General features: G+C 48.3%; 2 protein-coding genes across 3 annotated transcripts in view; one reads left to right on the top strand and one right to left on the bottom strand.

Moving 5' to 3' along the window:
* The window catches only part of LOC148473144 (Golgi pH regulator), a 56,461-nt gene extending 41,976 nt beyond the window's left edge, over window positions 1-14,485 (top strand). Inside the window, exons 10-12 of one of the 2 annotated variants that reach the window (XM_088460038.1) lie at window positions 721-810; window positions 11,426-11,491; window positions 13,436-14,485. In XM_088460038.1, coding sequence (XP_088316164.1) covers window positions 721-810; window positions 11,426-11,491; window positions 13,436-13,648 — 369 coding nt within the window. In that variant the 3' untranslated portion in view covers window positions 13,649-14,485. The remainder of the gene's footprint in view (window positions 1-720; window positions 811-11,425; window positions 11,492-13,435) is intronic. The other variant, XM_088460039.1, reaches the window with a different exon arrangement.
* Window positions 14,486-16,303: 1,818 nt separating this feature from the next.
* Window positions 16,304-23,039, bottom strand: part of LOC148473143 (Na(+)/H(+) exchange regulatory cofactor NHE-RF3-like) — a 44,760-nt gene continuing 38,024 nt past the window's right edge. The window contains 5 exon segments of the mRNA XM_088460037.1: window positions 16,304-17,132; window positions 19,472-19,773; window positions 21,611-21,746; window positions 21,808-21,941; window positions 21,944-21,983. Of these exon segments, the coding sequence (XP_088316163.1) occupies window positions 17,070-17,132; window positions 19,472-19,773; window positions 21,611-21,746; window positions 21,808-21,941; window positions 21,944-21,983 (675 nt within the window). The 3' untranslated portion in view covers window positions 16,304-17,069.

Genomic DNA, 23,039 nt, shown 5'->3' with positions numbered 1-23,039 from the left:
AAGTGTCAGCCTGTAGGCATCTGTGTATAGAAGTGTCAGCCTGTAGGCATCTGTGTATAGAAGTGTCAGCCTGTAGCATCTGTGTATAGACGTGTCAGCCTGTAGGCATCTGTGTATAGACGTGTCAGCCTGTAGGCATCTGTGTATAGAAGTGTCAGCCTATAGGCATCTGTGTATAGAAGTGTCAGCCTGTAGGTATCTGTGTATAGACGTGTCAGCCTGTGGGCATCTGTGTATAGAAGTGTCAGCCTGTAGGTATCTGTGTATAGACGTGTCAGCCTGTGGGCATCTGTGTATAGAAGTGTCAGCCTGTAGGTATCTGTGTATAGAAGTGTCAGCCTGTAGCATCTGTGTATAGAAGTGTCAGCCTGTAGGTATCTGTGTATAGACGTGTCAGCCTGTGGGCATCTGTGTATAGAAGTGTCAGCCTGTAGGTATCTGTCTATAGAAGTGTCAGCCTGTAGCATCTGTGTATAGAAGTGTCAGCCTGTAGGTATCTGTGTATAGAAGGGTGAGAGACGCAGTGTTATTGCGGTGTGTAAAATAGTGTTTCTGGGTCTCCACAATCCTGGTAAATAGTTTCACTGTATCTGCTCAGACAAGTTTGTGGTCCAAAGTGTTCAATAGTGACCTGTACAATGGTAATAACGTACAGTACAGGGACAGGTGATGCCTTATGTATGTTCTGATTGGGTAACGTGATTCGGATTTCCTGTGCAGGTGAAGTTCTGGTCCCAGCACATCTCCTTCATCCTTGTGGGAATCATCATCGTCACTTCCATCAGAGGCTTGCTGATCACGCTCACCAAGGTCAGTAATATTAAAGGGCAGTCCCATCTCTGCGCACGGCTCTGGCCCCCGCCATCCATTATGTCTGTGGATTCACTGACGGGAAAAGTTATCCCTAAAGATTTGAAACCTGCCGACATCTGATAGACAGCACAGTGATGGGGGGTACATATATATGTATTACTAAGCCATCCCACCGCTGAGTCTTCCGCTGCAGGCAATGTTAGATACACTCTGATAGACAGCACAGTGATGGGGGGGACATATATATATGTTTCTACTTCAGGGTCCATAGGGGGTCCACAGGGTTGACCTTGGGGTATAGGTTGGGAACCAAATCCGGGCACCACGCAGTTAAAGGTTTTAGCTCCCAGGATGCACTTGGGTCCACTCTCCCTATAACCCCACCCCCAAGCCAGAGGCTCCTCAGTTTAAGTTGGTGCCCGGCCGGAGTCTGGTCACTGTTTAGTGAAGTGGGGAGCTGATTAGCAGCCTCTAACCTTTATTTTTTCTAAAGGACAAAGTTTTTTTATTTTTATTTTGGATTCTTCAGAGCGGTAGCGTCAGACTGTCCATAGGACGTCTAAGCTGCCGCTCCGTCACCCCGCTGGCGCTGAGACGTCAGTACAGATCTGGGGATCTCAGCGGGACCCCAGAGTCTGTACTAGCCGGACTCTGCGGGCGCCCAGGACTGCTGCCGGATCCACGGGGAGCAGGTAAGGCGCGGGTCACCGCTTGCGGTGATCCGCGCATTTGAAATGCAGTCCTGTGCCTCCGGTCTCTGGGGACAGACCGGAGGTGCCGGCAGTGGCGGCGGGCCCCCCCATACCCCGTGTGTCCACTAGACCACCAGGGACTTAGTGTTCGGTGCAGGGAGCTGGCGTCCCGGGGGTTAATAGCCGGCCAGGGGAGGCAGCCTTCCCTGTTACAGCGACTCCTCCCCTCAGTTCAGCGCGCCTTTCAGTATCCATAGTCTGGCGTCGCTGAGCTGCTTCCTCCGCGGGCCACGCTTCTTCTGAGGTCTCCAGCGGCCATTTTCTCTGTGGTGCAGCAGAAATCTCCGGAGATGGCAGTGAGCCCAGTCCCCCCCTGCGTACCTCACCATCAGGTCAGTGTACACAGCGCTGTAACCTTCCCAGACACTGAATCTGGGTAAGTTGCATGCAGTGTAATAGTGCAGTATATTATATGACATGTTTTATGTATATATGTATATATCTGCATTGTATGTGACTTATGCTAGTGCTGACTGTCTGTACTTTATTCTCTCACCTGACAGTGTATATCTATCCCTTTTCTTTATCTGCCCTAATACAGCTGTACTTAGGGTGGTTCTGAGACCTCACATTTATATACTTGTTAATATTTGTGAGGTTTGTCACATACTGTTGCATGCTGCACGTTGCCATATTTTGAGTGGAACTGTGTGTTGCATACGCTGAAAATGGGTCCCTGCAGCTGATTTTTAGTATCAGTCAGGACCAGTATGGTGCTGCTTGATCGCAATGCTTGGTCATATATGTTTGACCAGGAGATAGAGCGTTATACTGCACCCATTTTTACTATCCTGCAAGCCATGTGCTGCAGGTGTTAATGCGGAGGATTTAACTCTTAAAGGGTTCTGTATGTGGTGTCATCGGGTGCCGGCCCCTTTCACGACCCCCTTGGGCGGTTTGTTTTCTCGGGATCCTCTCAATTGCGGATCGCCGGGCGGGCCCCATTGTTGTACCTCACTCTCACTTGGGGTTACTTCACCATACTGCCCTTTTCATCTCAGGGTATCTCGCAGTTTCTTGCACTCTTCCCCCTGTGACACAGACTACCGCTCCCTGCAGGGTTTTTTCGAGTATATGAATTCTCCCTGGTGCCACAATAGTCTGTCATTCCCCTTGCAGGGATTACCACAACAGCCCCCCTGGGTGGATGTCGTTTTCTACGAAATGCAAATTGGCGTGGTTGACGCCCTGTGGTTACTTCCCAGTTGGCTCTGCCGTGAACTGGATACTGTTTTGGGCTCTTTCCCTCTTACATGGGGGGAAGCCTATTTCAGGTATTATTATCCCTGCTTTAGGGCTGGTAGCAGGTCCATTCTGGTTAGAGTGAATGTTGACCTGCACCTGTATCATACACCCTCAGTCTTACATGCCTTCGGGTTCCCTGTTGCTGACTAGCGGGTAGATGGCATGGCGGGACTCTGGCTGTTGCCAGATACGAGGTATTACAACAGTGTTTGGCCTCCTGTCCCAAATTCCCTGGGGGTCATCACGAGCCCCTCCTGGGGTGGATGGGCGTGTTACTCGTCTGATTACAGACGTTACTACGCCTCCCATTCCTGCGTGGTCGGATTCTTCCGATCCGTAGGTGGTAACTCTGCCTGAAATCAGTATAATCGCTTTCAGGGGTTGTTACCCATCCTACCATGGCTATAGCATGGTTGGTTAATACTATTGCATACTGGGCTGATGCATTTGTAATGTTTTTTCCCCTCCAACACGTCTGGGGTTCAAATGTATTTGGTCGCTTACGTAATATATGCAGTTGTCATAGGTGGAAATGCCTATATTGGATACCAGTCTCCTAACTTTCAGAGTTCCGGCTGCGACTGTATCCTCCGTAATACCCTATGGCTGCGCTCTGGGAATGCAGAGGTGCAGATACCATCTATAGGGTAGATCTTGTTGGGTCCTGACCTTGATAGTGGCAGTACAAATTTACCGCCTTCAGCTATGCCCACTACAGGGCCTCAGACTAAGTCTATTAAGTCTTTTTGTCCTCTGGGTCAGCCTAAAACTCTGTTTTTTCATAGATTGTCAGCCTTTACAAGGGCCGACATATCCAGTACCGAGCAGGCCTGGACTGCCAGCCGATCCTGCTTCTGAACCTACGGATATCTCTTCAGCCTGACGAGACAGGCCTACCACTGGGAGATGGCGATTTTCTCAGTTCGCCCGGTACTAGTGTCAAGTTGCCCCGGCTACGTGGGTAAGAGGGTACGCCCTCTCTTTGCTCAGGCGGCCTATTTCCATGTGATGGTACACAGGCCCTTATTCGGACCCGAACAGAGCCTTACAAATCCAGAAAGCTATACAGTTGTTGCGGTAAGCGGAGCTAATTGGGCCATCCCCACTTTCTCAGCGAGGGACTGGTTGTTCTGCTTTCTTTCTGGTGCGGTGGCTGAATGGTCCTCTTTGGCCTATTCTCTGTCTCAATTCCCTGAACCATTTCCTAAAGCTACCTGGGCTCAGGAGGCAATCCCTATGCTCCATCATACTATGTTTGGAACCTGGGGACTTTATGGTATCACTGGATATACAGGACGCGTGCCTACAGGTACTTACAGAGACCTTGCCTCAGCATGGACTGAGGTTTGCTGTATCACAGCACTTACAATTTTTCGCGCTCTGCCTGTTGGAACTGTTCTCAGCCCCACTGGGGTTTACCAGCATTTTGGATTTTCTGACAGTTCTTCTGCTCAGTATATCCCAATGCTCCTGTACCTGGATGGCCTCCTGCTCTTAGCAGGATCACCGGGGTACTTTACAGCCGGGTCAGGTTGACTGTTGCTTCTTCAGGGTGCAGACATTTAATCAATGGGGAAAAAGTCCTCCCTGCATCCCTCTCTGGGTATTCTTCACCTAGGAGCCCTGCTGGATTCTCAGAATCTGAGAATTCTTCTGGCGTAAGACGGTATCTCCACTCTTCCATTAGGAGTACATGGATGTCTGCGCAGTCGACATATGTCTTTACATTCTGGGATGCATGGTCCACTATTCAGTGTCTGCCTTTGGAAGGGTGGAATGGGCTTAGTTCCATTCCAAGCCTTTCCATAATTGGCTTATCTCCAGATGGAACAAGTTTTTTCTGTCTGATCACTGTTCAAACGATGATGCTCTCCCCGGAGGCAAGTCGGTCCCTTTTCGGGTGACTATGGCCATCTCGTCCAGGCTATTCTTTGCTAAGGACAGTGTCTGGTTCGCATCCATTTCCGTGCAGTTGGATGTCTGTCGATTCCACCCTGTCAATTAACTTGTTGGAACTTTAGCCTGTCTTGGGCCTTCACTCTGGCATAGCCCTTGTTTCCCGGTGACCCTGAAAAAGTTCAGTCCGACAGGGTCAGAACAGTGGCTTCCTTTTTAACAATACTGTTCGTTGGGTGGCAATGTCAGGTATGTCATACATTCGGACATTGTCCGAGGGTCTCCTCCCGACCATCTCGACAGCGTTCATTTCAGGTGCTCTCCATTGGGAAGCGGGAGTCCTCAGCCGTCACGACGTGCATCCCGGGGACTAGTCTCTTCCCCAAGAGAGGTTTCATCTCCGGGTGAGGGGGGGGGGGCCTCCTGAGGTGACCCTCATGGCCTTCTGACTCTATCACACTATGGTGTTACAGATTCTGAAGCAACCTTCAGTGACTCTTTGTCGGTGAAGTGGTCCTTCCAATAAGCGTACCTGTGTTCTCCGGTCTCCATTCTTCCTCGAGGGAAGTGTTTCAATCGAGACGGAGATGCTTTCTTGCTGGTGGCTCCTGATTGCCCCAGATATCAGGGGTACTTGGTTTTTCGGAGTCTCTCCATCGATACTCCATTCCTGATGCTTCACTGCCCAGACCTGTTGTCTCAGGGTCCTGGGGTTTGCCTTGGACCTGGGTCGTTTGTCTTTGACTGCGTCCCTACAGTGCTCTTACGGCTTCCCTGGCTTTATCATAGTTGGAATGATTAGAGCACATGGATCAGCTTTTGCTGGGACCTACCACAAACTCTGGCAGCCATAATTCTTATGGTATTATACCTGTCGATACGATCCTCCGGTGTCCAGGATTTCCAGATATCCTGGCATTCCTTCCGGCTGGCTTGGGTTTCACCCTCGGCCTGGCCTTCCTGACAGTGCGGATCTCTACACTGTCAGTATGAATAAGATATGGAATTGCTCCACTCTGGTGTCCAGTTCATCCTTTGGTGTGTTTTCTTGATTATGCCTCCATTTGTCCTCCCTAGGGACTCCTTGGGAGTTAGTAGTGGTTCTTCGTTCCCTCCGGGGACAGTCAATGGAACCACTGGTTGTGATAGCCATTACATGGTCTATTGCTTTGGCTCTCTCTTTCTCTCAGGGCGTTTATATCAACCAGGTGAGTGTCGGAATTGGGAGCGTTCTCATGTGGCTCCCTCTTCTGGAGGGCATCATGTCAGGGTGTGAGTTGCTCTCACCCTGTGTTTCTTCTTAGTGATTTTTAGGTTCCATATTATTCTGGAACTTATGGTATGGCCATTCAGTCCCCAGTCCTCTCGGCTGGTGTGGCCTCATTGACTGTGGTCCAGCCTCTGTGGATTTATGTGATCCGTTCAAGTTCCTTACGGAAATTGGACTCCTTATTGGTGGTCTGAGATTTCTGGTTTTAACAGGAAAGGATGGCCGGCCTATAGCCAGATGTTGGCTGGATGGCCTTGTATGTCTTCTTCAGGGGCCTACCCATGGGTAGGCCTTTCTGTTGTTGATGCTCGTTTTTTCTCGGGCCATGTAACCCTCGTGAGTGGCTCGCTGTGGCGCCTTGGCTGTTTTGCCTTACTAGGTGACCACGTGGTCTTCTGTCCGCACCTTTTTAAGGTTCTAGGCATTGGTTTCCTTTGCCTCTCAGGATGCTTCCTTTTTGGCGGCGGATTCTCCTCTCAGCACAGGAGCGTCCCCACCCTTGGTTGAACTGCTTTGGGACATCCCCAAGGTCAACCCTGTGGACCCCCTATGGACCTTGAAGTAGAAAACAGGAGATATGGTAAGAACTTACCTTTGTTATCTCTGTTTCTACGAAGTCCATAGGGTCCACAGGGCGCCCGCCCTGACGCACCTGGCTTCATATGGGCTGTGTGGCTGGTCACCGGTTTTCCGTCTCCCATTTCTGTGAGTATGGTTTCTTGTGTGTTCCAGTTTTCCTTCTCTCTTTTTCTCTCCTTCTCCGGCCCTTGGCTACTTACAAACTGAGGAGCCTCTGGCTTGGGGGTGGGGTTATAGGGAGAGTGGACCCAAGTGCATCCTGAGAGCTAAAAGCTTTAACTGCGTGGTGCCCGGATTTGGTTCCCAACCTATACCCCAAGGTCAACCCTGTGGACCCTATGGACTTCGTAGAAACAGAGATAACAAAGGTAAGTTCTTACCATTTCTCCTGTTATTACTAAGCCATCCCACCCCTGAGTCTTCCGCTGCAGGCAATGTTAGATACACTCTGATAGACAGCACAGTGATAGGGGACATATATATGTATTACTGAGCCATCCCACCCCTGAGTCTTCCGCTGCAGGCAATGTTAGATACACTCTGATAGACAGCACAGTGATAGGGAACATATATATATATGTATTACTAAGCCATCCCACCCTGAGTCTTCCGCTGCAGGCAATGTTAGATACACTCTGATAGACAGCACAGTGATGGGGGGACATATATATGTATTACTAAGCCATCCCACCCCTGAGTCTTCTGCTACAGGCAATGTTATATACACTCTGATAGACAGCACAGTGATGGGGGGGACATATATATGTATTACTGAGCCATCCCACCCCTGAGTCTTCCGCTGCAGGCAATGTTAGATACACTCTGATAGACAGCACAGTGATGGGGGGACATATATATGTATTACTGAGCCATCCCTCCCCTGAGTCTTCCGCTGCAGGCAATGTTGGATACACTCTGATAGACAGCACAGTGATGGGGGGGACATATATATTACTGAGCCATCCCACCCCTGAGTCTACCGCTGCAGGCAATGTTAGATACACTCTGATAGACAGCACAGTGATGGGGGGACATATATATGTATTACTGAGCCATCCCTCCCCTGAGTCTTCCGCTGCAGGCAATGTTAGATACACTCTGATAGACAGCACAGTGATGGGGGGGACATACTGTATATATGTATTACTGAGCCATCCCTCCCCTGAGTCTTCCGCTGCAGGCAATGTTAGATACACTCTGATAGACAGCACAGTGATGGGGGGGACATACTGTATATACAGTCAGGTGCATAAATATTGGGACATTGACAGAATTTTCATATTTTGGCCTCTATTCACCACCACAATGGCTTTGAATTGAAACAAACAAGATGTGCTTTAACTGCAGACTTTCAGATTTAATTTGAGGGTAATTACATCCAAATCTGGTGAACGGTGTAGGAATTACAACGGTTTCTATATGTGCCTCCCACTTTTTAAGGGGCCAAAAGCTATTTCATGGACAGATGTGGGCTATTCCCTCATTATTTCATTATCAATTAAGCAGGTAAAAGGTCTGGAGTTGATTCTAGGTGTGACATTTGTATTTGGAATCAGTTGCTGTCGACTCTCAATATGAGATCCAAAGAGCTGTAACTATCAGTGAAGCAAGCCATCATTAGGCTGAAAAATCAAAACAAACCCATCAGAGAGATAGCAAAAACATTAGGTGTGGCCAAATCAACTGTTTGGAACATTTGAACGCATCGGAGAGCTCAGCAACACCAAAAGACCCGGAAGACCACGGAAAACAACTGTGGTGGATGACAGAAGAATTATTTCCCTGGTGAAGGGGTTTTTCTTCACCAACAGTTGCCAAATCAAGAACACTCTCCAGGAGGTAGGTGTATATGTGTCAAAGTCAACAATCAAGAGAAGACTTCACAAGAGTGAATATAGAGGGTTCACCACAAGATGTAAACCATTGGTGAGCCACAAAAACAGGAAGACCAGATTACAGTTTGCCAAACAACATCTAAAAAGCCATTACAGTTCTGGAACAACATCAAATGGACAAATGAGACAAAGATCAACTTGTACCAGAGTGATGGGAAGAGAAGAGTATGGAGAAGGAAAGGAACTGCTCATGATCCAAAACATACCACCTCATCAGTGAAGCATGGTGGTGGTAGTGTCATGGCGTGGGCATGTATGGCTGCCAATGGAACTGGTTCCCTTGTATTTATTGATGATGTGACTGCTGACAAAAGCAGCAGAATGAATTCTGAAGTGTTTCGGCCAATATTATATGCTCATATTCAGACAAATGCTTCAGAACTCATTGGACGGCGCTTCACAGTGCAGATGGACAATGACCCGAAGCACACTGCAAAAGCAACCAAAGAGTTTTTTAAGGCTAAAAAGTGGAATGTTATGCAGTGGCCAAGTCAATCCCCTGACCTGAATCCGATTGAGCATGCATTTCACTTGATGAAGACAAAACTGAAGGGAAAATGCCCCAAGAACAAACAGGAACTGAAGAAATTTACAGTAGAGGCCTGGCAGAGCATCACCAGGGATGAAACCCAGCGTCTGGTGATGTCTATGTGTTCCAGACTTCAGGCTGTAATTGCCTGCAAAGGATTTGCAACAAAGTATTAAAATGTGAAAGTTAGATTTAGGATTGTTTAGTTTGTCCCATTACTTTTGGCCCCTTAAAAAGTGGGAGGCACATATAGAAACCGTTGTAATTCCTACACCGTTCACCTGACTTGGAAGTAATTACCCTCAAATTAAATCTGAAAGTCTGCAGTTAAAGCACATCTTGTTTGTTTCATTTCAAAGCCATTGTGGTGGTGAATAGAGGCCAAAATATGAAAATTCTGTCAATGTCCCAATATTTATGCACCTGACTGTATGTATTACTGAGCCATCAAACCCCTGAGTCTTCCGCTGCAGGCAATGTTAGATACACTCTGATAGTCAGCACAGTGATGGGGGGACATATATATATGTATTACTGAGCCATCCCACCCCTGAGTCTTCCGCTGCAGGCAATGTTAGATACACTCTGATAGACAGCACAGTGATGGGGGGACATATATATGTATTACTGAGCCATCCCACCCCTGAGTCTTCCGCTGCAGGCAATGTTAGATACACTCTGATAGACAGCACAGTGATGGGGGGACATATATATGTATTACTGAGCCATCCCACCCCTGAGTCTTCCGCTGCAGGCAATGTTAGATACACTCTAATAGACAGCACAGTGATAGGGGACATATATATGTATTACTGAGCCATCCCACCCCTGAGTCTTCCGCTGCAGGCAATGTTAGATTCACTCTGATAGACAGCGCATCTGACCTGTGGTCACAGAGAGGGCAGGACTTGTATGTACAGAGTAATCACAGGAACTGTAATGTAAAGGTCGCAGACAGATTCGCAGGGTCCTCAGGCTGTTCAATGGAACCTATCTGTATTAGTCAATGATTAAATATGTACATGTACTGTATATACTATTATGAAAAAAGGGATTTTCTGGATAGGCTCCAGTACTGCGGTGGCAGGAACCATCTCTCTCTCTGACATACCAGAATGCTGCCAACTCTGGGGGGTGATTCAGAGACGGGCGCAGTTGCTGTATTGGCTACAACCTTTATTGCAGTCGCTGCTGCGCTTTTTTTTTCTTAATTCCATGGCCGATGGATGTCCTATTGAGGTACCCAACGGCAGTGGCGAGAGTCCACCGATGTGCGTACAAAAGTGCACTATTGGCGGACCATCAGCCGTATGTGTCCGAGGGGCAATGGCTGCTGGTGTCAATGGGTCGCGGACACCGACATGCCCTTGGCATGCCCCCGCCTGTTAGCCACATCCAGCTGCCCCCAGTTACCGCCCAGAAACTCCCATCGAAATTGCATGGATCTCTATTCAATTTTGTTCTGCGGCCCCCTGTGGTAACCATTGGAACGCATGGCTCTGGGGGGCAGAGGGAAGTGTCTGATGGTTTTTCTGCGTCCGACTCTTAGAGTAAACCCCTCTGTCTCCTGACTCCCCCTTATATTTAACGCCACGGGCATATGGGAGGCATGGTGCTTATGAGAAGGCAAATATCAAAACCAGTAGAGAACAGTGCTGTAATATTATTCCCGGGATCACCAGCTGGCAGAACGGAGCCATCGGATTGGACACTGACATTACCGCACAAGGCTCCTCACTAATGCGTCAGTCTCCTGTCACCGCCGTCACCTTTGTGTCAGGAGCAGCTGATTTAGCGGCAGCCTCGGGATAGGCCAGTTTCTCACACACGTTTTTTTTTTTTCCGGCCGGACAAAACCTGACGTTTTATTTTCCTGTGGGTCAGTCCCTTTCACAGACGGCGGTTTTGTGCCATGTGTGACGTTTTCGCCGTGTGTAAATCAATCCTTAACACTGAAACCGTGGACGCAGCCGTCCTGGTCAGTGGTTAAAACGGCTGTAACACGGTGACCGTGCCATGTTCGTGCCATTCCGTGCACTGTGAAAGGCCCTAATCGATTTTCCACTTCCACTAAAGTTTAACAACGGTAAAAAACCGTCCGGACAAAACCGCTGTGTGTGAAATAGCCCGTAGAGCGCATCACTGTCCTGTTTGGCTGCGGTGGTGGTGTCGGTGGATAGGGGCGAGTCACTAGAAATATATCACTACCACCCTGGCTTTTTTTTCCTCCTCTCTCCAGCGATGGTTTCTTCCTCCCCTGTAATGTGTACAGCGCTGAGTTTCCGGTATATAAATAATGCGTTATAACTAATATGTAAGAGGGAACTTAATATTGATACCAATCCTGGCGATGGGCAGGTTGTACATTGGTGAGAGGTCAGAAACCGGTGTCTGCTCGTCACATCTATTAATGCGGATAAATGTCACTCTGTCCCTTTGTTCTCAGTTCTTCTACGCCATCTCCAGCAACAAGTCTTCCAACGTGATTGTTCTTCTGCTAGCCCAGATCATGGTGAGTGGACCCGTCTCCGTTTGCTGGTTGTACACGTGTACTGCGTGTGTACTGCGTGTGTACTGCGCCTTCACTGAAATAATTGTACATTCAATAATATTGTCAAGCTGCAGTATGTCCCTCAGTAAATGTGTTAGGGACATGCAGTACAGTATATAATGGGCTGAGACGTAACTTGTAAACAAAACCATCTCTTAGATGCAATAATAAAGCTTCGCAAAGCAGTGCTGCACTATAGGGGGGGGGGGTCGCATCTATTATGTGCTGGTTGATTGAGTTGGGTGTGTTCTAGATATACTCTGACTCAGTATTGGTCTCCTACTGTACATGCAGAATCAGGCAGTATGGTGCAGAGATAACACTGCTCATGGTCTTCTTACCATCTCCGTGTCACATGTGTGACACTGTCTGTGACTCCCCGATGTGCTCTGTACTTTGCCTTTGTAATCAGCATCATTTATGTTAATTATTTACTTTGATCACAAGTCCTAACGGTGCAGCACCAATCAATGTCCTCTGAGACCCTGGATGCAGCGTCTTACTCAGATTGTGTTTCCATTAAGTGATCATCTTTTTAAAGGGCACCTGTCACACTGTGGGGCTCCTGATGCGCCTGCATGATCTGCCCGGTGGCCGTTGGGGAGCACCGCTGCTGTGCGCTCTCAGGAGATGCCTTAGCAAATCCAAAAGTGAGCCTTGGGGTGGGGAGAGGTGGAAGTATCTGGAGAGATGTCTCGGGGTAGATTAACATAAAGCTTCCAAAAATGAAATATGGTGGTGTTGCCCCATAGCTACCAATCAGATTCTGTCTATCGTTTTCTAGGAAGCAATAATATTACAATAATATTGCCCCGAAAAAAATAAAAGCTGTTTTTTGGCGCTGCATCCGCAAAATGAGGCGCATCTGTGCCGCTAATCTGTATGTGCTCCGCCCTGCCTGTGCAGGCTACTGCTCTTACTGAAATTGCGCAGAAGTGCTGTTGGTATGAAAATTAGGCGTCAAGTGGTAAAATCTGGTCCCCATAGCGATCGCCGTGTCCCCTGAATTCATATATCCCTGGGATATAAGCACCTAATGTATTTTGTCATCTTCCTCAGCGATGGCAGATTGTCAGACCCAGGGTAGGGCTAAAGCCATTCTATAGGGCCAACAGAGCATTAGAACATGGCAGCACAGATGGTGTAATGGTTAGCATTATTGCCTCACAGCACTGAGGTCGTGGGTTCAATTCCCACCACGGCCCTAACTGTGTGGAGTTTGTATATTCTCCCTGTGCTTGCGTGGGTTTCCTCCGGGTACTCCGGTTTCCCACACTCCAAAAATATACTGGTAGGTTAATTGGCTTCCAACAAAAATTAACCCTAGTGTGTATGTGTGTGATAGGGAACATAGATTGTAAGCTCCACTGGGGCAGGGACTGATGTGAATGGACAAATATTCTATGTAAAGCGCTGCGGAATATGTGTGCGCTATATAAATAACTGGTAATAATAATAATAAATAACATGATAGGATCGGACGGTTATCCTACCTGAAGTGCATTGTGCAGGGGGAGCGGTTTAACCACAGTGTTTATATGACTGTGTGTGGCAGACACCAGGATCATTCATCCCAAAGCCTGTTCTGCTCACACATTAATGCATGCAGCCTATCAGAGTTTTAGGGTGTGCCAGAGCTGGGCCAATCCCTAGCAAATCAGAGGAGTGGATTGTCCACGGCCAATCAGAGCATTAAAACGTTTAGAGGGATAGACCAATCTGGAACCGATCAGAGCTTTATCAGTAACAGACTAACGTCACTAACCTGTAGCTAGAATAATCCTTACCACAAAGAAGTGAATACAAAACTTAATAGGAACAATGATCATATAATACAACAAAATATATGTATGAAATGTTCCTCTAACATGTCACTAATGTCGTGCATTCAACTTTTCATTCCAGGGCATGTACTTTGTGTCCTCCGTGCTCCTGATTCGGATGAGTATGCCTCTGGAATACCGCACCATCATCACAGAGGTCTTAGGGGAGCTTCAGTTCAATTTCTACCACCGCTGGTTTGATGTCATCTTCTTGGTCAGCGCCCTGTCCAGCATCCTCTTTCTGTACCTGGCACACAAGCAAGCCCCAGAGAAACACATGGCCTATAACTCCTAATGCTGACCAGTCGGGAGTGCCTACGGTGTGTCTTCCTGGGGGCGATCACCATCTGGGTGGCAGCCTGGTCAGGAGACCCCTCCGGTGAATATGACCTGCGGGTTCCTGTCACCTGGCTATGCTAGAACGCCTGATTTACGCGGCACACTTATTGTCTCCGTAAAATTGCTATTGGCCACCATGACTGACTGCAACTGGCCTACCTTCTCCTGGCTCCCAGATATTACTTCTAAGTTTTAAATATGTAGTTAATGCAAACACTTTGCTATGCAGGACCCCTGAGCTGGGAGAATCACAGACCGGTAGCCAAGGAACTTAGAAATGACTTCTGGGAACTGACTTTCAGCGCTCATCATTTAGATTGGCGTGGGATCCCCTCCTACCTCTATGTCCGTTGTCTCACTGACTTTCACATGATGTTGTCCACACTTGTGCAGCGTCGGACTTCTCCTGCTGATTATGCAGGTATCTGGTCAGGGTGGGCTTCCTCTGGCTTAAAATTGCAAAAGCTGTAGCTCTAGGATGAAAATGTATCGTCACTAAGGTGCCTGGAACTGGCAAGCCCAGATTCCCATCATCAGAAATGGATAGAGACTCCCGATAAAGGGTATGAAAACCGTAAAATGCGTCGCGCTTTATGGCCCTTCCTGATTTCTGCTTTTACCGTCACACACACAAGGATTGAATGAATTATAGTGGTCATCAGTGACCTGTACGTGTACTATGGCTAAAAGTTGTTTTACTGCTGAATCAAATGCTGGGTTACTTGAAGGTTATTTGATCATATTTGTAGCAGGATTTTCTTTTTTTTGTTATTAAATAATTTGATTTTACCAATATCTCATTGTTTCTTTGAAAGAGCGAGATAACTATTATCACAAATGTCCATTATGGGACATGGTGGAAGCATTTATAGAACCTGGCTGAGCTGCGAGTATCCGCTTTGGTGCAGCCTTACTTCATAATATGCCCATGTGTTCTGCTATAGCAGGTAGCTTTGCAGAGGAAGATGGTGACCGCCTAGGTGGGAGGTGTTGGTTGGAGTGAGGGCGTTACAAGTACACGGACGGGTATTTGGTCATTTCCACTCCGCAAAAGGGCTTGAATGTAGTAACCGCTCAGAGGTATATGTGTTCTCTGCTTGCCGTATACTATTACTGGGACACATTTTGCCCTTTGGTGGAGATGGAGAAATGCGTTTCTCAGTTCATTTTAAGCATTTTGATAAAACTTTTCCTAAGATGATAAGGGATGGGTTTTAGTTAGGGAGGGAATAAAGTGTTGGCATAGTACGCCTCGGGAGATCTCTCAGCTTCTATGTACACATAAGCGCACTTCTAGTTGGCAGAGGGGTCTCCCAGGAGATGAGAGTAGCTGTGCATCGTAATGTGTGTCAGGCGGTCTGCCATGTATATGCTTCATTTACAAATATTAGAGAGGGCTTAGAATTCTGACACAGTAGAGATCTCACGTGTTACTGTACGTCATTGAACCTCTGTAAGACGCTAATCTGAGATACGTAGTACAGTAAGGAAGGTGGGTGGTAATTCCCACTCTGTGGACGATTGTCGGAGGGGGTTGTCTGACCTGGCTGTCCAGCAGCTGGATGATGCAGCAAGATCTTATATAGGATGATTATTCACAATATCACAAATATTACAGCGTCTACAGGTGCTCATAGTAATGGTCTCAGTCCTTGCGCATTCAGACGCACGGTTGTACACCAGGGCTTTGCAGCTAATCCTGTATTTCAGTATCGGGCAGCTGTTATGGAACTACATGTCTCAGCATGGCTTGCCAGCCTCCAGGCTTAGAGTTGTGACCTTATTACTGTACATCCTTGGGAGACCATTATGAAAATTGATGCAAAGGTGGCGTAGTGGTTAGCATTGCTGCCTCTCAGCCCTGAGGTCATGAGTTCATTCCCTAACCAAGGCACTATGGGGCTGGTTCGGAGGCTGACGCTGTGCTGATGCAGCACGCACTTGGCCGATGGTTTAAGTCTGAGCGTGTGTCCCAGTCACACAGAGATGCAGCCCGGAATGGGTGGGACGTAGCTAGGTCGCTGAAAGCGCCTGCGTCGAATGACACTGAACCCCTCACGCAGGAGGCCATACTCGGAGGGGGAAAAGTGCACCTGCCATAGGGCTGGTGCAAGTTTCGATGGTGCAACCGATGGTGGCCCCTAAATGCACACAGAGACGGAAACACACTTTCTCAAGACGCTGCAAATGGCATCTCAGTTTTGTGAAAATAGGCTGTGGCAAAAGATGCAGCCGCGCCTGTGCCTGACTCAGATACAGGTGTGGAGTTTGTATGTTCTCTCTGCATTTGTATAGGGTTCCTCCATCTAATTTACAAACACATTAACAAACCTTTAGCTCTACACTTTACACATTATTGACTAATAACTAATAATCCAAGAAACGCGTCGGTGCCATTTACTGAGGAAGTTACGTTTAAAAGCCAGCCGTACAAAGTTATATGCTCTAGCATTAAAAATAGGCTGAATATTGCGCCGTGTTTGGCTGCTACAGGCGATTGATCGGACGCTGTTCCAGGTGAATCCTGGGCAATATCACAAGGACGCACACAAGCCGTAAAGTTTAACATTTTATTGTAGTTTTAACTAGGAATGAAGCGAGAACACTGCACCAGGGCTTAATCATTACAGAACAACGGTTTTAACCACTAGTTATAAAAATCGGTAAACCAGGAACCAGGCCCATTACATTATAACCGTATCACAGCTTCCACAGGGATGGGACCTTGTGGACCATTTCTATTGGGTGTCAGTCCGTGAATATAAATTAATGAGGCAGAATCGCTCAGAAGGATACAGCGCACCAGGGGCCTGTTTTAGCAGCGATCGGAACTGCCATTACACACGCAATCGGCCGATTGTTGCGTTTTGCACATACGCGTATGCATCGCAGTGGCGTGCGCACGAACACTCCACTGCGATTGGGATTTCGATTGCAGTGACTATGCAGACCCATTGCAGAGTGACTGACAGGAAGCGCCGTTTGTGGGAGGTGATGGGGGGAGGTGGTCGGCGAAACGCAGGCGTACCAGTGCGTTTGTACGCCATTGCAGGGGCATGCTTAAATTAGCCACTGCCTTGCCCCACGCAGCTTGGGTTTGCACTGTGAGCGATGAGGTGAGCAATTCCCGAGTAAGGTCAGAGCTTGTGCAGGTGTGTGTGAGGCTGCGATGGTACTCCATGTTACTGATTTGTGTAAGGTAAGGTGGGCGTCCTTATGTTGTGCTGCGCATGGCATTGCGATTGCAATCGTTAGCATATATTTGCAGTGAGACTGCGTGCGTAATCGCTATTGCGATAGTCGCCGTGATCCTTACTGAATCAGGCCCCAGGTTCTTGCCTGTAATTTGAGAGGTGGTAAGTGGGAGAGGTTAGTGTTTACAGAGTGGTGTCATCTTCACTTTCTTTTTTGGCTGACTGATCCTCTGATGGGTTGTTTTCCTGCAAAATAATAATAATAAGATTACAGATAAGTCATTTAATTAAATACTACTTAAAGATTAAAGTAAAAAGTGGATTTCTACTGAATGTATAGTCACAGTATAGGGGGGTGTAGTAGGTATTACCGCTGTCCGCATGGCCGGCTGTTCAAATCCCGACAGCGGAAGCCCGGCAGAGGTGAAGATCCCGACTGCTAATTAGGTAAGTATCGCTAACCTAATTCCATACCCTAACCCTCCTTTAGGGGTGCTTAACCCTAACCCCTCCTCTAAGTGCCTAAACCTAACCCCCCTCTAAGTGCCTAAACCTAACCCCCCTTCCCCGCAGCCTAAACCTAAGTCTCCCGGACGGGGTGCCCCTAACCCTAAATCCCCCCGGGGGTGCCTAACCCTAACCCCCCCTTCCCCTAGCCTAAACCTAACCCGGGGATGGTTCCTAACCCTAAGTCCCTCCAGGAACCCTGAAACTTAACCCGCGGCTTCCCCGGCTTACCTTTGTTCGGTATTCCGGGCGTCGGGCTCCCAGCGTAGGTCTAATGACAGGCGTCAGGATTTCAACGCCTGTCATTAGTACCTTGCCGGGATTAGACAGTCGGGAAGCCGGCGGCCGGCATTTAGACCGTCGGCTTCCTGACTACATCCCGTGTAGGGGTTACGTATTGGGATACTAGGCTATGACAGACTAATGACAATTTGACAGGAAAATCCCAGAATCTGGGCTCCCTGTGTTGTGGGAGCTGAATGTCAGCCAGCCCCAACCTGTTCACTACGGGGCTTAATTCCCCAGGGAATACATTATATCAATGAACTGAATTGATATAAAGGTGGGAGATGTACGAAGAGGTGATTAGTGTTAAATGAGCATCGAACATCCACATGTATGGTATCTGCAAACGTCTAATGATTGAGCCCCGCCATTCCATTGTACGGTGACGGGAACCATGCAGATATTGCTAAAGAATAAGCGCACTTTTGTGGCTTATCATTTCCCTGCCAATACATGTACTGTCCAATGGCGGCGTCTGTGACGCTCCGAAGAGGCAAGCATTAGGCTAATGTACTGCGGGACTTGCAGGAATCGCCGGAGGGGGGGGGTTTCTCTTCCCCCACTCTGGCGGCCGGGATGTTTATACATCTCAGTGTTATCGCTTCCTGCTTCGCCTCAAGAAGAGTCGCCGCATCCCCGTTACCTCCATCAAACGGTCGCTGTCTGTCATTCACTCTGGGCTGTAATCAAATATTTATGCATCCGCGAAAAAGTTCTGCCTGCCCGACTTTTCGCCTATATCGCGTGTTTTGGACGTGAAAACTTATCGTGCGGTTCCCTGTTTTCCGCCATATTAAATTTAAAAACAGACAAAAACGGCACGTGACTAATGCAGAACAGGCGGAAAGTATTGTCAGGATTGGGGAAATCAGCCTTACCCCCCAAAAAGATGCACTAACATTGGGGATCAATGTAGAAGTGCTCCAATAGCCCTAATAAAACTACATGGGGTACTGAAGGTGTTTAAAATCCTTGTTATTAGTGTCCTTGTAAAAGTGGTGAAGAATGGCATTAAGCAGGATTTTTTTGAGAAAATAATTAGTCCCATCGAATTTGGGGTGCATGAAAATGCGTACTGGCATATTTTAATATCTCTCTAAAGTGCAGTTTTTGAAAAGTGTGTGTGTGTGGGGGGGGGGGGGGGGTGGTGTACCAAGGGTTCTGAGTGGTTTCCCAACATCTGCACCCGAAATATAGATTTTACACTTTTTTCACCTGCTATTCTGTGGAGAAAAAGTATCGCCTATTTCAGTGCCCTGACTTTCCGCATAGGCAAAAACAGACTGGAATTGAATACGGAGTAAAAAGAAAAAAAAAAGACGAAATTATCTCAAAAAAACTCCCGAAAATGACTTTTCGCTCCTAATTGAATACGGCCCTCTGTGTCCTAATCCACAGTACGACCACTGTCACAAGACCATCGCGGAACGTGCGCAGAGCGGCACAGACAAGTGCAGTATAGAAAACCGCCCATTTGCAAAAATAAAAAAAACTGTGTCCATCTATGAATCGAGCCCTCTGTTCTACGCTGAGCAACGGTGGGCCCCCCCCATGCTGCATTTACACTGTTATAGTGTCACCAGCTCATCGCGCAACAGCCCACGATATGTACATTTTACTCCGTGTTCTGCTCCCCAGTGTGCATTATTGCATAGAGATCAGTAATTTCTGTACACGCTGGCGTTTATTCTGTGTGATCCGTGCGCTGGGAATTGCGCTCGTCTGAACGTACCGTTATCATTTACATCCTACGTGATACTATATTGTTAATGCAGATCAGAGTGATTACTCACCGGTGTGACTGGCTCGGGCGCTGACTTTGCCTTGCTCGGTGCGGGCGCCGGATCAGAGCTGGGAGTACTTTTTGTTTCGGGCAGAGGGTCAGCCATGGATGCTTTTATTTGGATATTCTGGGCCTGGAAGTGTTCATGAGCTTCCGGTGAGACAACCAGTAGTGTTATCTCCTCTCCCGCCTGTTTGATCCTCATCACAACGTCATCGTAAGACTCCTCCATTACGTTGACGCCGTTCACTTCCACCAGAATGTCGTCTTCCTTTATCCCAGCCACGTCTGCCCCGGGCCGCCCTTCGTAACCTGCCAAGTTCAAAAGGGTTGGTGAGAGTGGAACATCTCCATTAATTAAGAATGAACTCAAACAATATTTAGCATTCAACCAAATAGATCCTGATCAATGCCAAAGCGATCTGAACTCTCGTTTACATATTCGGATCAAACAGTGACGGACGCAATTATAAAAGTTTTAGTCATTTCCAACAACGGTAAATTAACTCTGGGCCTGAATGAGACCCGATCGTAAACGCTGAGCGCTTGCAACCCGGCCGATGGTGGCCCACAGCACATGCGCACGACGCAGCCGGCTCCGTCGTGCGCATGCGCGAGACCCCGGCTAGCGACGGGCAATCCGTCGCTCCGGGTCTCGCACCAAAGGGGGCGAACTGTTGATGTTGAGTGACAGCTCGCCCCGTTTGGTGGGCGGGCCAGGGGGGGGGTGGCTGCCCAAACGGAGGCGTTCCCATGAGAACGCCTGCCGTTTGGGGGCGGCCCCACTGACATCACTTGTGATGTCAGTGGAGAGATTCCGGCTCTGTTAGAGATCCCCTTTCGGCCTGAGAGGAGGCAGAATAAGTCCGCAAGTAGGAGCAATGATTGCAGCCCGATTCCTTTTGCAGGTAGAAAAATGGGTTAGAACCCCCCCCAACAAAGCAGGATCGGCCTCTGGATGTGAACCCACTATTATTTATCTCATTTAGATTATCTCATCCTGCAAAACAAAATCTTGTGTCTGCATTTGTGCTCCCAATCCCGTACTAAGGGCCTGATTCAGACCCACTCGCTAGGATGCGTTCACTTGTAGCTGCCGATGGTTTCCAATGTGCGCATGCGTATGCATCGCGCTGCCCGTGTGCGAACTAGTTCATGCGATCGCTCTATGTCTAAAGATGCCCCGCTAGAATGAGTGACAGTACAAGCCGTTGTGGTGGTGACGGGTTGGTCGATGAAAACGGGGGAGTGGAGGTGCGAACGCAGGCGCGTCTGAGCGTCATAACGCCGTTCCAGAGGCGTGTATAATTAAGAAGGAGCGTCATAGTACATGTCACCTGGCTGGATTTTACACTGAAGTGATCGCAGTGCTTGCGGTAGGGTATGGTCAACCACAAGCGCTGCGTTCACTTCCGATGGTACCGATGATTGCATACACTTCCTGGAGATGACGTGCATTAGTGGGCGTCTGCGTACACAGGGCGATCGCACGCCAAGACATAATGGGCGTGCTTATGCCTTGCCGTGCGATCGCCTGCCTTGCTGTTAGTTGCCCGAATTTGCATACGCATCAAGTGAGTGAACGCATATAGCGAGCGGGTCTGAATCGGGCCCCAAGCACAAAGTTCTGATCCACCTGACGCCTCCCAATGGAACTTTTAGTACCCTAGAAGAAGCCGCTATCTTGATTGACAAATAGTACGCTTAAATGTAAATCCGAGTGCGTTATGACGCAAAAGAGCGTTTGCACTTTTGTTATAAGTCACCTTCAGAGAATGTTTTTTGATTACTACTTTTCAATAACTCATGGAAATGACTGCTTAAACCGTCTATATGGTGCGCAGTATGTTACAATAGTATGTGTTGATCATCTCACATATTCTATACTATTGTACTATACGGTATGATTTCTATATTATTACACCATCTTGTTATATATTACTATATCATCTAATTCATGTTTTCTGTGTGACTCCACCATATACTGTACATTCATTAATTGGGTCACAATTTCACATAAAGTGGTGTTACCAATTTGTTACCCTTTAACATTCTATATTGTGTTGAAGTTCCATTATTTACATTACATGTAGAGCACAGGCGCTTATAACCTCCCTCTGTTGTTGCACTAAGTGGACAGTTAATTTACCCTGCTTCAGATATTGCCCCGGTACTTCCTTGATAGCGTTCAGGTTGAAGCCGAAACCCGAGCTCGCTTTTTTCAATTTGCAGAGTCTGGGCTTGTGCTTTGGATCTGGAGAAGTGGGAGCTGCCAGTACTTGCCACTGGTACTGCCACTGGTAGTGCTACTGGTGCTGCCACTGGTACTGCTACTGGTACTGCCACTGGTGCTGCCACTGGTGCTGCCACTGGTAGTGCTACTGGTGCTGCCACTGGTACTGCCACTGGTGCTGGTACGGGGGTTGGTTTGGTGGCTGATGTGTCTGTTGGTTTTGGAGCTTCTTCTTTCACTGGTGTGAAGCCTCTGATTGTTTTAAGTAGATGAATGGAGAAAGACCAGCCTGAATAAACAAGCATAGAAGAATTTATCATATTATATACAGTATAGGTCTGTACCCACCCCAATCAGCAGCCCCACTACTACCCCCTGAGACACTTGTGGTGCGAGGATAGAGATGAGAGAGATATGTGAGGGGGGCAGATATGAGAGAGGGAGATGGGGGAGTGGAGGCTGAGATGAGAGAGATGTGATGGGGGCAGATATGAGAGACTGAGATGGGGGAGTGGGGGCTGAGATGAGAGAGATGTGAGGGGGGTAGATATGAGAGACTGAGATGGGGAGTGGGGGCTGAGATGAGAGAGAGATGTGAGGGGTAGATATGAGAGCGGGAGATGGGGGAGTGGAGGCTGAGATGAGAGAGAGATGTGAGGGGGTAGATATGAGAGCGGGAGATGGGGGAGTGGAGGCTGAGATGAGAGAGAGATGTGTGGGGGGTAGATATGAGAGAGGGAGATGGGGGAGTGGGGCTGAGATGAGAGAGAGATGTGAGGGGGTAGATATGAGAGAGGGAGATGGGGGAGTGGGGGCTGAGATGAGAGAGATGTGAGGGGGGCAGATATGAGAGAGGGAGATGGGGGAGTGGAGGCTGAGATGAGAGAGAGATGTGAGGGGGGTAGATATGAGAGAGGGAGATGGGGGAGTGGGGCTGAGATGAGAGAGATGTGAGGGGGGCAGATATGAGAGAGGGAGATGGGGAGTGGGGGCTGAGATGAGAGATGTGAGGGGGCAGATATGAGAGAGGGAGATGGGGGAGTGGGGGCTGAGATGAGAGAGATGTGAGGGGGGCAGATATGAGAGAGGGAGATGGGGGAGTGGAGGCTGAGATGAGAGAGAGATGTGAGGGGGGCAGATATGAGAGAGGGCGATGGAGTGGAGGCTGAGATGAGAGAGAGATGTGAGGGGGGCAGATATGAGAGAGGGAGATGGGGGAGTGGGGGCTAGGATGCGAGAGATAGACGATGGTAGGGAGGCAGATGAGAGAGTCGGGGTAGGGAGACAGATGAGAGAGAGGGAGTGGGGAGAAAAGGGACAGATGATAGAGGGAGAAGGGGGACAA

Source organism: Taudactylus pleione, unplaced genomic scaffold (genome assembly GCF_031769625.1).
Source record: "Taudactylus pleione unplaced genomic scaffold, aTauple2 ptg000963l, whole genome shotgun sequence".
Taxonomy (NCBI): domain Eukaryota; kingdom Metazoa; phylum Chordata; class Amphibia; order Anura; family Myobatrachidae; genus Taudactylus; species Taudactylus pleione.
Note: the sequence above shows the minus strand (reverse complement) of the source record. Positions and strands in the feature narration are given on the sequence as shown.